This window comes from Paroedura picta, chromosome 9 (genome assembly GCF_049243985.1).
Source record: "Paroedura picta isolate Pp20150507F chromosome 9, Ppicta_v3.0, whole genome shotgun sequence".
Taxonomy (NCBI): Eukaryota; Metazoa; Chordata; class Lepidosauria; order Squamata; family Gekkonidae; genus Paroedura; species Paroedura picta.
The window spans coordinates 27,539,305-27,553,778 of record NC_135377.1 but is presented as its reverse complement, the minus strand read 5'-3'; the positions used below and the strand labels follow the sequence as shown (position 1 = coordinate 27,553,778).

The 14,474-nt window shown below is 40.5% G+C and overlaps 1 protein-coding gene across 1 annotated transcript in view; it reads right to left on the bottom strand.

Annotated features, from left to right (window-relative positions):
* ZNF704 (zinc finger protein 704) overlaps positions 1-14,474 on the bottom strand; it is a 72,182-nt gene continuing 57,708 nt past the window's right edge. The window contains exon 9 of the mRNA XM_077352057.1: positions 1-13,256. Coding sequence (XP_077208172.1) covers positions 13,145-13,256 — 112 coding nt within the window. The 3' untranslated portion in view covers positions 1-13,144. The remainder of the gene's footprint in view (positions 13,257-14,474) is intronic.

Genomic DNA, 14,474 nt, shown 5'->3' with positions numbered 1-14,474 from the left:
CCTTTATTACATGAAATAGTTCAACATATTCCACGGTAGAACGAAGTTTGAGTCCAGTGGCACCTTTAAGACCGACAAAGTTTTATTCAAGGTATAAGATTTCATGTGCAAGCACACTTCTTCCGATATAACTATTCCATGGTAGTATTGGTAAATCAGTTTTAAGTGCATTTAAGTAGAATTGTGGACATTGTAACAGTCTGAATAGTTTCACAGGACAGCCAGGATTCCAACTGAACTTAAGCAAGTGCAACTCATGGAATATCCATTAACAGTAAAATACAGGTAAACAATGATATTTAGACTGGATAAGCAACAGCGTATTTGTCACATCTAAGCGTCACAAAATAGAGCTCACTGATTGAAGACTACCACTAAAATGAATTTTACAAAACATTACTAATCTATGATCCATATTCTTGAGCCATGTTACTTCAGTAACCTATCAAATATTTGTTTGCCTTTATTTTCCCCTTAAAGAGGAAACATTTCCATTTTTAGTACTCTTACAAGGGAAAGGGGGGAGAACACAAGAAAAGATGTAAACATTTTGTGATCCTTTTGAAAGCCCATTCAGGGCAATTAGATCGAGTGCCACAAGAAAGTGCATTTTACCTGGAGACATCCATTATGGCCAGCTGAAAATCTCAAATTACACTTGTGAAATCAAGGTTATGATTCACACTGCACTAGAGTTATTCATTTCTGGCATAAAATAGTTAGAAAACTTTTTAATCATCACACAATCACATAAAGCCTTTTTCTTGAATCCATAAAGCAATACAAAACACATTTTCTTCCCTCAGAGAACGATGATATAAACACTAAACATTTAACCATATGGACCTATTTTATATATATTTATAATATATATTTATATGTATGTACAAGCACATGATATACCAAAAAGCTAGCAAAGCACTTAACCATTCAATAGTCCATCACCCCCCCACCCAGCCCCCTCCCCCAGGGTTTTGAAACCTGAACTAGTTTTATTTTTGCATTTACAGTCTGATAGGATTCCACAGAAATAGGAATTAGAATACCTGTATTTGGCTAAAAATTATATAAAAAGAACATCTGTCAAATACCCTACCCTATATTATATATAATATATATTAAAGGTATCCAGTGATTCCATTAGTGCCAAAATTGGAAGCTCTCTTTCAAAGATTTATAAAGTGAATTTTCTGATACTACACTTATGATAAAATAATTTTTTTCGAGGCAAGGATGACTCACTCTCGTTGCCTTCTTTGGAAGGAGTTCTGGCAATTCCAATGAAACCAAAACCCCCAGACATGACAGTCATGCAGGCTTCGAAAGACATTGGACATTGTTTGCAGCATTTACCTAGGGTAGTTGCCATCTGTTCCCAAGCCAAACTAGAGGTAGGCTGCAGTTACCCTCCAGATAGATTCTTGCTTAATCCTACTGAACCAGCTTCCAGTCACTATGAGGAGGTAGGCTTGAATCTAATCCGAGGCCAACATGGAAATCACCTTGTGGCATGTGGATACAACAAACTGTTATGAACAAGCCCTCTAGAGATGTGGTAATGGTGGCTAACTGTACATGGTCACAAACTCAGCCCTTCAGTATCATGATTGCAGGTAGATCTTTCTAAATATCTGCATAGATCCCTATGGATGAAAGTGTATCATGTTGTATCACTGGAGTCATGGCAGACAAGTAGAGAATTGTGTTGTATGTTGGTCAGGCAAATAGTACTAAAATATGACAGCCAGGATCAGACAAAAATCAGATAATTGTAAACATTTTAGTGAAATGTTAATGCTATTTTAGTTAAAATCATTATGCTGTTAAAGAAGTCTTTTTCATTCTGTTTACGAATTAGTATCATATGCTCCTCCAAATTAAATACACTGTAGCTTTCGGAAGGAAACAGACAGTTTTTTTTCCACTCAATCTCATCCAATCTCCCCTTCATTCTACAGTCCCCATCCCAGGATAGCTTTTTGAGGTGGTGAAAGTGGACCCTTCTTTCCAACCGGTTCAATCCAACCTTTTTACTCTTATATCAGCATACAGCAGCTGAAAACATCAAAACAACTTTATGAGCTTTGGGGCTCATGACCTATGAGGCCATGAACACTCAATTCAGGCTGTTATTCAGGTTCACCTAGCCTTGACCTGGGCCAGGGCCTTTTTGGCCTTGGTCCCGACCTGGTGGAATGAACTCCCAGGGGAACTGAGGGCCCTTACAGAGCTTTTGCAGTTCCTCAGGGCCTGTAAGATGGAGCTCTTCCACCAGGTCTTAAGGTGAGGCCAGGGCAGGGCACTTACAATCTGGGCCCCTCCCTGAGCCAATGGGGTCATCTGTTGCTCTCCATTAGACCCCAGAATCGATTATATGCCCTCTGTTGAGCAGGGTTGGGGGGGGGGGTATTTTATTCTGCTGCCTTCATGTTGTTGTAAGGGTTTTTTTGTGGGGTTCTGAAATTTTGTCCACCACCACGAGCTGGCAATGGGAGTGGCAGGCTATAAGTCAAATCATAAATAAATAAATAATAAATGTGGTATATTCTTTTTGTCACGGATGGAAAACATAATCCTCCTACCATTCCCTGTGAGCACTGGGTGCAGTCCAGCCAAATTAAGTACTCTTGTCTCCACTGATTTCAACAAATGATTTAAGCACAAGTCTAACTCTACCACTGGAGCCAAAGGTGTTCAAAAATATTTCACTTTAGTTGCATTGTGCTTATTTGCTTTAATTGCAATAATTAGGAAAATGTTTCTCCTTCTACACCTATAAATTAGACTCTTAAATTACAAGAGAGACTGGTGTGTTCTAGGAATGCAGGCTCTGATGATTCATCAGGGCAGTATGTGTCAAATTTAGATAGTTAGGAAGATGTTTTCACTTGGTCTATATAAAATACTGTAATTTTAGTAAAATGCATAGTTTACAGTAACAAATACATTCATTCACTAGCACTCAAGGAAGATTCTTGGCAGGAGGAGTCATACATGTCACATGCTGGCAGTAAAGCTGCATTTTGAAGCAAACGCAGAAGCATCAGCTTGACAGCATTAGTTAATTGTTTCTTCCTGTCTAGCTCTTTCAAAGAACCTATCAGAGTCAACTATATAAAATAGAATAGCAAATGCTGAAATCAGGTATAGGGGATTGTTCCTGCTAAGGTTTTTGTGTGGTTTTACAAAAATTCTATTATAAAGAATCCCTAGAAAACCAAATTTGACACCAAGACTGAAAGTGATGGGTAAACTTGATATTTACTGTCTTCAGAATCATTTTTTTTTATTGAGGAGGGTTGATATGGAAAGGCTAATCTTGTGGGAGTCCTGACCTAGATGGCCCAGCCTGGCCTGATTTGGTCAGCTCTCTGAAGCTAAACAAGGCTGAGCCTGTTTAGTGCTTGGATGGACCACTAAGGAAATCCAGGGTTGCTTGCTACACAGGGTCAGGCACTGGTAAACCACCTCTGCTCATCTCTTGCCTTACAAATCTTGTGGGTTCACCACGCGTTTACACTTTGTACCTATTAAACATTCACTAGGATTACATACTTCTCAGCAACTTCACCATCTTGCAGTGCAGGGCTATCGTGCATCTCATAGTTCTTTAAAGATCTGAATTTATTAAAACACATCATTAGGTTCTTGATATGTCAGAAGAACTAGCATGATGATCTAACACATAAATTAAAGGTTTTCCAAGTTGGGCATTATGCATAAACAAGCCACATAGAAAGAAGACTTAGTCTAGATAGTTTACAGATATGTTTTTGCTTATATAGTACATATATAACGTTAAGAAAATACTAAGATTGCAACGTAGTTATCCTTTACTCTGGAGCAATCACAGAGAAACTTGTTACACGGGATCTTCAGGATCCAAGCTAAGTTTGTGGGCTGCACCTTAGGTGAAGGATCCCACAGAGATCCTGGGACAGAGGGATTTCTGTCTCTGGAGCAGGACTTTCCTTACTCTCTCCCTCCTGGCTGCAGCGTAAAATGCTGCTCCTGGGGAGGGGGAGGAGACCCCTATGGAACAGCACCATAGGAAAGCTGCAGGTTTGCCCCAGAAATCCTTTGTAGATGAACTTAGGTGTCCTATTATATGGACATCCATGGAAACATAGGACAAAGTTCTCACAAGGTGATTGTTTCAATGAATTATATATATACAACTTCTTGAGAGGTTTGACTGCTATGTGTGCCCAACCTAAACTAGCTCGAATTTTCAAAAATCAGTCTGAGCCTAAACAGGCTGCACTGCAACTCAGGAAATGCTGATACAGCCAGGTCAAGAGTTGCCTTCTAAAACACACTAAAACAGTCATACTTGAACGCTGGAAAGCAAGGAGCCGATGAATGAGTCCCTGGTTACAGTTGTTATGAGATCAGTGACAGCCACAATTAATGAAGGTATTAAAACATGAGTCCAGCTCTTCAGTTATATTTTACATTCTACTAAGCTTGAGCTATCAAAAAGTTACTGCAGAGATTCTGAAATTCCTGAAAATCACCTAACAGAAGTGCTGTGTGACAATGAAGACCTAAAGCCAAACTGTTATTTCACAGGGGACTTGTGAACACAAGCAGCAGCATAGCACTCCAGGCTTACTTGAAAAGACCAGGAAATGCATCTGCACTAATATCTCCAATGCCTTTTCACAGTGAACAAAGAGGACTATGCTAATAGGATAGAAAAGGAAAAGGGTAGAGAAAAGCAAAAAGGGGCAAACGAGAAGAGAGCAGAGCCATTTGTGAGGCATGCAAAATTCATTGTATAACCAATATCACAATTTCAGCTGTATGTGAAGATTGTCCCTCACTAAACATACAGGTAGCTGAGTCAGTACTTGTATCCTTCCCCAGTGAAGTCCTGGGGTTCCATGCTAGGAAGGAGTGTTGGTGGGAAGTCTTAATCATCTCCTTTCCTTACACCTCACTTCCAAGCCAAATCTCACACATCTGTGCCTGCTATTTACGAAATAGAAGGAGTAGCTGGTTTAGCTACTGCAATCCTAACCATTTCATCTGTAAATAAGCCCCATTCATCTGCTGATTTGAACAAAGGGATGAGTTCTACAAAATATCTAAAAAAACCAAAACCCTGTCAATGAGTATCCCATCACCAGCTACTGAAATGAACCAGGCTTGGGTGGTGGTGGTTGCTTTAAGTATTAAAAGGACCCTTTCTTTCCATGGAAAATTGCAGTTGGCTGTTTTGCAGTCTATAAACACAGTCATCTGCCTCTGTTATCCTTCTCCAAGAAACAGTACAGAAGCAATTCTAAGCAGGTATGTTCAAAGTAAAGCTTACTCTCAGCAAAGTGTTCTTAGAATATTGCAGTCTATTTTATTGAAAAAAGAAACTAGGAAAGCTTTTCTCAGTATGGCCTTGGTCTGTTAATCTCCCTCCTTAATTTAGAAGCCTGCCTAACATTGAACTACTATTCGATATGAGTATCTTTAAAAATTGAAATCTTCCTGGGTTTCATAATATACTACTAATAAAAACCAACCCTGGGATCACTCCACAGAGGACAAGTTTACAATTTGGACATAGTGTAGAAGAGGGCAGCATAAGTCTGCTATACCTGTGGTCCGCAACCTTTTTAAGGCTGCGGACCGCCTGTGGTGGTGGGGGGGCGATCAGCCAGCTGTGCATGCCGCAAATGCGCAGCTGCGAATGCACGTTTGCGTGGCACGCCCGTGCATGTGCATGAGTGCTGCACATGCATTTGCGGCCACGCATGGCACAAACGCGCATGCGCGGCCCGGCCATGCATGCATATTGCGCATGCGCAGCCCTGCTTTCCTCTCCCCCCCTCACAAAAAGAAGCTTGCTGGGCCGCAAGCTAATCGGCCGCTTTTGCGGCCGATTTGCTCGTGGCCTGAAAAGTTTCTTACTGCGGGGGGGGGGGAGGGCGGGGAGAGGGAGCCGCAGCCTGGCACCGGGCCATGGCCCGGTGGTTGGGGACCACTGTGCTATACAACATCCATTTATTTTAATAAAATCCATGCGGGATCCATTCAGAAGCGCCATATAAATTATTGAATGTTGGGCAACAATACTGTTTTGCTAGACCATGCCTGAATCCAATGCAGGACTCTCCATTTTGACTTTCGTGCTCCATCATCATCTTAGTGAGCAAGATTTGTTTCCTTTGGAGAAAAACTGTGGCAATCCAAGAAAACAATACATTCCACAGACTGCATTAAAAAGCATTTGGTCTCTTGATTAATCATGAAATAGAACTGCAAGTCAGAATGATGTGTGCTTTCTAAGACCATCAAACACCATTTTAAAGCAGAACTGGCTAGATCCCAAGCTATCCTGCAGCACAGCAGAAAAGCCTACAGTTTCTAGCAAGAATGACAGGGCACCTTTTTTGGCCCTCCTTACCAGTAGACACACGTAATCCTGAAAAGTGAGATCACCTTCATGATTTTACACCAGTACTACTAACGTTTACTCTTGAAGCTGCCAGAAAATTCTCTTAAGAAAGGATTTTCAAACTGCAAACCTATAATGAATGTAAATAATGAGTGATTTCAGGAAAAATTCAGGGGGGAAACTGAAAAACCCTACAGCTTGCTTTGAAGCTAATTGTGAACTTTACAAAATATTCTAGTTTGGCTCATACAAGATCTTGTGAGAGCTTTCTTCACAGTGGATTATGTGCCCCTTCTCCAACAAGTTAGCCCTTTGTTGAATAAAAAGCAGCTATTGCACCATTTGATAAGGCTGTTCTCTCGCTCCATTTTACTAAAATTTCTGAAAAATCTCAAACCACTCAAAAATTATGAATTACTAACAAAATTACTATAATATCTAATCAGCTAAACTGAGTTTTTATCGGTTCTGTTGGCTATCTATTGCATGGCATATCCCATAATTTCTTCTCTATTTTACACGTAAGCTTTGGGACAAATAGAATTCTGGATCAACAACAAAGAGTATGACAGCACAAAAAGCCAGATTGTCGTGCAATACATAAAGACAGGGCAAAGAAATATAATCACTCACATTCTAATAACTTCATTTAATATACTTAAGCTCATTGTTAATTGACTAGACCTGATAAGACTTAAGGAAAGCATGAACCAGAACAGTCTGTTCCACACTAATTTGTCTTTTGAAGAACTCCTGGTCCTTGGTCAAGGAGTTATGAATTCTGGGACAGCAGCTGGGCATGACTTTCAAACAGTACAGGTTAGAATGTGTCATAAAATGCTCTCCTTTATAGCTGTGTATATCAGGGAAAAGATTAGGAATGCCATACCAAGCTATCTTTCGATGCCATTTCAAGAAAGAACCCCTTGAGTTCCTAGGAACACCATCTGAAAACCACTGATTCGGAAAATACCTCCTTTCTGTATTTTTGGACAGTCACTCCTATTTTGTTTCCCACATACTTTCGAGTGAAAGATCTAGCAAGGTCAGCACAGTCATGAAGACTGTTGACAATCATATAAAAGATCCTGCCCTTGCATGTTTGGAACCCTCAGGTAGAAGCTTTTACTATTGTTAATTTTTTATTTGGCTTTTGCATCCACAATAAAACCATGTTAGGCCCCAATTGTGAAAGCCTTCAGGTTTATTCTGGTTTTGATATCGTCTTCAGGGCTATTCTTGTTTTGATATCAAAAAGCTATCTTCATGATACTAGGCTAAATTCTCCTAAAAAGGAACAGCACCTCAACATAATTTACACTTTTGTGCTATGCTCATATCTACAGCACCAACGAGAGAGTTACAGCCTTTAGGCTGGGTACTCCTGTTTCCCCAGCATCACACAGGGCACCTGGATTCTTCCTTTATTTGATATTTCCCTTAATACTGAAAAAGATAGTTGGTTCAGCGGGATCCTGTGTACCAATATGCCAAAAACTGCTTACTACAGAAGTCATTTTCAGCCTGGGAAAAGAAAAGGGTGCCTGTGAGTTACTCTCCTTTCATGCTGCATACAGAGAACAACTGAGCAGACCTAAGATCTTTAAAGATATTTACATTACCTATAGATATCCATTTTTAAAAGCTAATAAACTGAGCTCCATTTCAATAGCAACTGTACATAGAATCTCTCTTGGTTCTCAATATATCCCCATTTCTATGTAAAAATGTCACAACTTATTTTTAGTAATAAAGTCTTAATTTGCCTACTGATATTCTTAATATTGGAAAGGGGGGAAATTTAAAGATATGCACAAAATATGGCTCTCATGTTTGGATTTCAAACACAAAAATTGTGGCTTATCCGTTTTCAAATTGTTTGCTTACTTAGTTCATACACAATTATGCTGTCAAAACAATTTGAGATTGTGAAAGTAACTGGAGGTAGGGATCAGACCAACTCTTTCCTATATTTCTACTTGATCTGGAATTATCTGTTCAAAAAAAAAAGAAGTCAGGAATTCCACTGGGCCAGTGCAAGCTGCTTGCCTGAGACTGAACAATTCTTTGGATCCCATTCCTTTTTGATGGGAAGACAAAAATAAAACAAAAACAGCAAACTGGTGCTGGTTTAATTATACAGAAAGCAGCTTCCATAGGGTTCTTTGTTGTGTGAATGCAGCCTTGAATGCACATTCTAACATAGATATTACTATGACCCAAGAGTGCATTCAAACAAAATAGCTAGCAAATGAAATCAGCACAATAGGATCAATTCATGGTGATTATTCTAGATCAACAATAAGCAATCTGTGAACTAGGCCCAGAAAAGACAAAGCCAATTGTTATTTGTGCATGAGATCTTGTATCCAAGTCCATGCAGTATGTTAGTAGCACTTAGATAGCTGAACAGAAAGATATTCAAAGTAGCACTGAGCCAAAATTGAGGGGAGGGGTGGATATATTTTATTGCTGTTTAAACCCCCTGCAAAATGTGCTTCTTCCTTTGAGTGACATTTCAAAGGAAGACCAGAAGATGGGCAAGAGGCATTTGAATATTTTTCCTCCACCAAATATTTATAGGGAGGGAAATGTCTTATGTTGTCTCTTGAAATCTGCCTGATGACAATGCCACAACAGCCAAATCCAGTGGATTCCTGATGCTATCACAATCCCAGTGTACTTGCCAATTGGTTGGGATCATAGCTGCAGAAACAAGGAAAGATCATTAATGGGGAGAAACCTGCTGAAAGTAGGTTCCAACCAATATTGTGAATGACAGTGAATGAAGGTTAACATTTTGCTGTGTTCCTCCCCACCACCCCATTTCACAATGAAAATATACACTGGCCAATATTCAGCACCGAGCTAATTCAGAGCAGACACGATAAAATTCAGCATATATTTTTGTCGCCATCTATGAATAAAGTTTGCTGCAGCTGCCAATTGTTTAATCGAGCAGTTACCTATCATGCTGGCTTATTTGCAGTTCTGGCTAATGACCCACTTCCTGTGGTTTTCCTGTATTTCAAAACCATACTGAAATTTTACAACAATTACAAACCCCATTCCAACTATGCCCCCCCCCATTCGAAGCTGTTTTAGAAAAGGCAGTTAACTATGTACAACAACATGAAGTCCACAGCCCACTGTTAAAATGAACTAAGATGTTCCCTTCAGATTCCAGATCCAACAGAGTCACCTATCAGTCAGTTCAGATAGGACCAAGCTGAGTACAGGACAGACTGGCCAATCCCTGCAGCCTTTTCCCCAATGCTGTGAGGTTGTCTCTGCGCTGCTTTGTGAGGCACTCACAAAAGGAGCATGAACATGTGAAACAACACAGTTATAAATGTTTTTGCAAAAGCAGAGAAAGTTGGGTATAGCAGTCAGCGTTGTTAATTAACTTTACAAAACATACCACATTAAGACAGGGATGAACAACAATTTGGCATGCAGGCACTGTATCAGGATTCCCATGTTTTGTGTAAGTTTCTAGCCCTCTTGAATATATATCCAAATGAAAGTCATATTGAAAGAAATGCTACAGAATTGAAACAACAAGGTTATATGTTCAACAGCACGTTTCACCTTCCACGAGTTCAAAGTGCAAATGTCAACATTTGTCAAGGGCTGAGTCCGGCATGGAGTGTTTGAGAGAGCGCCAGTTATATAAACATCAAAGAGTAGGAATCTCACATCTACCAGTACTCGTCTGAATATGCCACAGTCCCAGAAAAGCCATGTGCAAACCACATTGAATCAGTGCAACCTAAATGCATCAATCAGCTACAGCATTCTGGTTTGCGAAATATTTCCACCCATAGCTCAGTGGTCTGCCCATCTCTGTCCTAATTATCTCCAGATCTTGTGTTATTAGGTCATGCTAACAGTTTCTGTGAGTAACGTGTATATACTCATTCTTTCACATGCTGTACAAATTGCGACCTAATTGTTCATGGCATCCACAGGAACTTTTAGAAAGCCCCTACTCCAACTAGGGATTGGGGAAGGCAATTGAAGATTAAGTCCATGGAGTCTAACTGGAACACTTGCTCAAAATGAGAAGATAACAACTGTTCCCTAAGGTTGGATACAATTGAATCCCAATGTGAGATCCAGTATACTGTGATGGTTAGAATGCTATGCGAAGACTGAAGAAACCTGGGCTCCAAATGCCTCTTAGCTATGCCCTTGTCTATGGACCGTTAGGCCAGTCTCTCTCGGCCTAACATTTCTCAGAGTTGGTATGTGGATTAAAATTAGAGGAGATAACCCTGCATGCTATCTTCAACTTCTGAGAGGTCACTGGAGTATAAATGAGAAAACATTTGCAGTTTGGGAGGTGTTTACCGTTTTATATTCTTCTTGCAGCAAAGAAGATCCTTTGACTGCACAAAACTACCTTAGACTCGTAGTCAGACTACTAGTCCATCTAGCTTATTATTGTCTAAACTCACTGGTAACAACCCATGGTTTCACAATCTTCTCTCCTAAATGTATATCAGGGAGTCATTCCTGTACTTGTTTCCCAGCAACAAATCAGAAGTAGGCTTATCCTATGGACAATTACTACTGGGGAATATCAAAGAGGACCGTAGATGGACTGCAGGTATACTGTGACATAAAACAAAAATGGCACACTAACACGTTCAAGCCGAGCATTAAGATCTGCCACATTCAATGGACAACTAACTACTTGGTCATATAAACACCAAGCTCTGCAGACACTTTGCCAAGTGCAAGTTATAATGAAGGAATTACAAAAAGGTTCTGGCTTCATTTTTGCCTGTTCTTTCCCTGAATCTTTCTTTCTCCTGAACTCCAAGGTTAGGCTTGACTTGTACAGATACAAAATATTAAGAAAGAAGAGTTCACATGTAGTTGCGTCCCTTCGCTGCCCGTGTTATTACCAAAGATTATGCAATACTGCAGGACGGGCAACTGGATCTGCAGAAATTCCTTCTATGAATATCTTTTGAGAATACGTAGGTTGAAGGGAACCCTGCAAATGCAAAGCTGAATTTTGATCGGGACAGTCTGGAGGGAAGTCATAGGGCTAGCTATGTGCTTTTCTTGTTTGTTTTAAGGAGCCTGTTAAAGCTAATTCAGTAGCTTTGGACTACAGTTTCATGTGAGGATTTCCCCCTGGTTATAGATTCTGTGTTCCAACCAGAATTTTGTGCTTCCCCCTCCCCCCTTTCCTTACGAATATATGCAGACTAGGAAGCATAAAAAAGTAATATACTCCATCACAGGCCCTTAACAGTCTTCCTAAGCCAAGAAATAAATGGTGCCTATGATTATTTTCCAGCATACAGTAATTAGGACAAGGCCTCCATGAAAGCTCTTTGTTTTCCTTCTTTCCCCATCTTGGGATATAGCTCCATTCTACCAGAGCTTATATCAAAGACAAAAACCATCCAGAAATTCTCAACCACAAACCCCACTGAAATGAATCTGCAGTTAAGTTTCTGCACATCTTTATTTCAGCAGGATTTGTGCAGGAAATTTTTCCAACTCACTGTGCCCAAAACTCCTATAGATTAAAATTAACCCAGGTTTGAGGTGTGTTTTTTTTTTTTTTGCCTGACTAGAATAATCTGTGCCGTTTCATTACAACAGTACTAAATTACATCGAAGCTTAAAAACCTATTCAAATGCAGCCCGCTGGGAATTTACTTCTGACCTTCAAATAACTTTACCACCAGTGGACTTTACATCCAACTATCTTCTTCAGTCATGAAACGCTAGAAATGGAGGGATGTTTGTCCATGTCGTCATTCCCCTTGTCCAGAAACAGAGTTTTGCATGTTAAAACCAAACTGTTCACGTCAGGAAATATCACAGAAAACAGGGAAGGAAACTGCTGGGTAGGATCACATCCCTGAATAAGTACTTATGAAGTTTTAGGTGGCTGACGGTATTCAACAATGTTCTCAGCAGTGCAAGGTGTACTCAGGTCTTTCTGAACTCACTTCTAGAATGAGATCCTGTCTTAGGTTCTTACGTGTATTTTAATGTAAGCTCATTTCAGCCCAGACTTCCCACTCACATCTCGTTGTAGTTGTAGTTTAAATCTGCTGGTGATTTTTCCGCATGTATCCATCCTCCTTCAGGACAGAATCAAAAACGGTGTGCGGGTTGCTGAATCTGAGCCCGCTCTCAAAACCCACTTTTGTAAGGCTGCTTGTCTTTTCAGCAAATCTATATTCTAATACCTCTACAGAAGAAAAACCTTGAAACTCTGGAGTCAAGACTGCTCCCATTGGAATTATTTACCACTCCTGGGAAGAGCAGCTCTTGAGAACTGTAGCTTATGCATTTGTAAATTAAGGTGTAGAAATCTTTTCTGTGTGTGCATTAAAAAAAAAAAATCATTTCAGGAAAACAAATATCATTTGATTTTTTTTGTTTTGTGACCCCACAGTTTGTAATACAGATGTTGCAATGTGAAAAAGATAAGTTTCCCAGAAGCAATATCTTCAAGATTGAAAAATAAATTTTCCTCTTAAAGAAAAATTCATATAGCTGCTCCTGATTCAAAATTTTTCAGCAGGTTGTGTGGTTGTTCATTCTCCCTATATTGCTGCATGCAGGCTTTTGAAAAGTCCTTCTTCGGTACAATTACTCTATTCCAGTTTCTATTTGGAAAGGCAGCACTGAAATAGGTGGGGAAAGTCACACAGCCCAGCTGCAGCAAGAGAATCCTTGCTGTACATCTTTCCGCATCTCCCGCGTTTCTTTGCTTCAGTCAGTGAACCTCTGGCATGCCTTCTTCCAACGGCAAGCTGTGCACCACATATCTCTGTTCTCCATCCCATACACCTTGCGACACTTCTTGCCTTCTCCTCTTGGCTTCCTGCCAGTTAAAAAAAAAATCAAAGGAGGGCCTAGTTAACAAGCAGATTTATGGTACATCCTGGTAACCAAAGCACTGGACAGAGAAATCAGTAAATATGTGAGTTAGTTATCTCAGTTACTGATCGTGACATACAAAAGAGAGGGCACAGAAAGGAGAGCCAAGTGAGGAAAGAACTTGGGAGAAGATATAATATTGAGGTGATGGTAAAAGGCCTAACTAGTTTGGGTTGTCAATGAATCCTGCAACACAAACATTTAGAAATTCTAAGGTACTGGTGCTAAACTTTAAGGCCATCCATACTGTAGAGTTGGGTGCTTTGGCGCCCGAAGTGGCCAGTCTCTCCTGGCGCAGTGAGTGCTGTGCCACGGGGAGGGGGGGGGAGGCGCAGGCGTCAGCGGCTGGTGGGCCCACACACGCAGGCGTGGTGTGTGCACCCGACAGCTCGCTGACGCCCGCACCTCCCTTCCGCTCCCCCCCCCACAGCGCTCGCTGCGCTGGGAGAGACTGACTGCTTCAGGCGCCAAAGCACCTAGCCCTAAGGCACAGTCTGGGCCCAGAGTATCCGAGGGACCACCTGGCTAACTATCCCCCCTAAAGGACATTATAATTGTCCAGTTCCATTAAACTGTGATTCTCCCTGGCCCAATCAGGGCCAGAGCCTTTGCAGTCTTGGCCCCAACCTGGTGGCATGAACTCCCAGAACAGCTAAGAGCCTTGATGGAACTGCATCAGTTCCGCAACGCCTGTCAGATGGAGCTCTTCTCCCAGGCATTTGGTTGGGGCCAATGAACATCATGATAGCTGTGGATGAAACACCGACTGGTCTCCCCTACATGGATATACGCTGCCACATACACACACCAAAACTGAAAACTAAATGTAGCACTGAGTTAATTGGCTAGCCAGCTGGTATGATTGATTTTTTAAAAAGTTTTTAAACGTTTTAACATTAAATTTAATGCTAAATGACTGATAAATTGTATTTTGATTGTTTATATATATGATTTTAGAAAGTTGGAAACCTTGCTGAGCTGACTTACATAAACGGGACATTTATTAGTTGAATAAATAAGCACACTATTTAATATGCCACCTCTCCAGAGCCGTGCCTGAGATGGCTCAAAAAGTACAAAAAACAACAAAAATCATAGCAACAACATAAGCATTATAATTAAAATCAGCCAGGGGAGTAATAAAACAAGTTCAAACATAAAA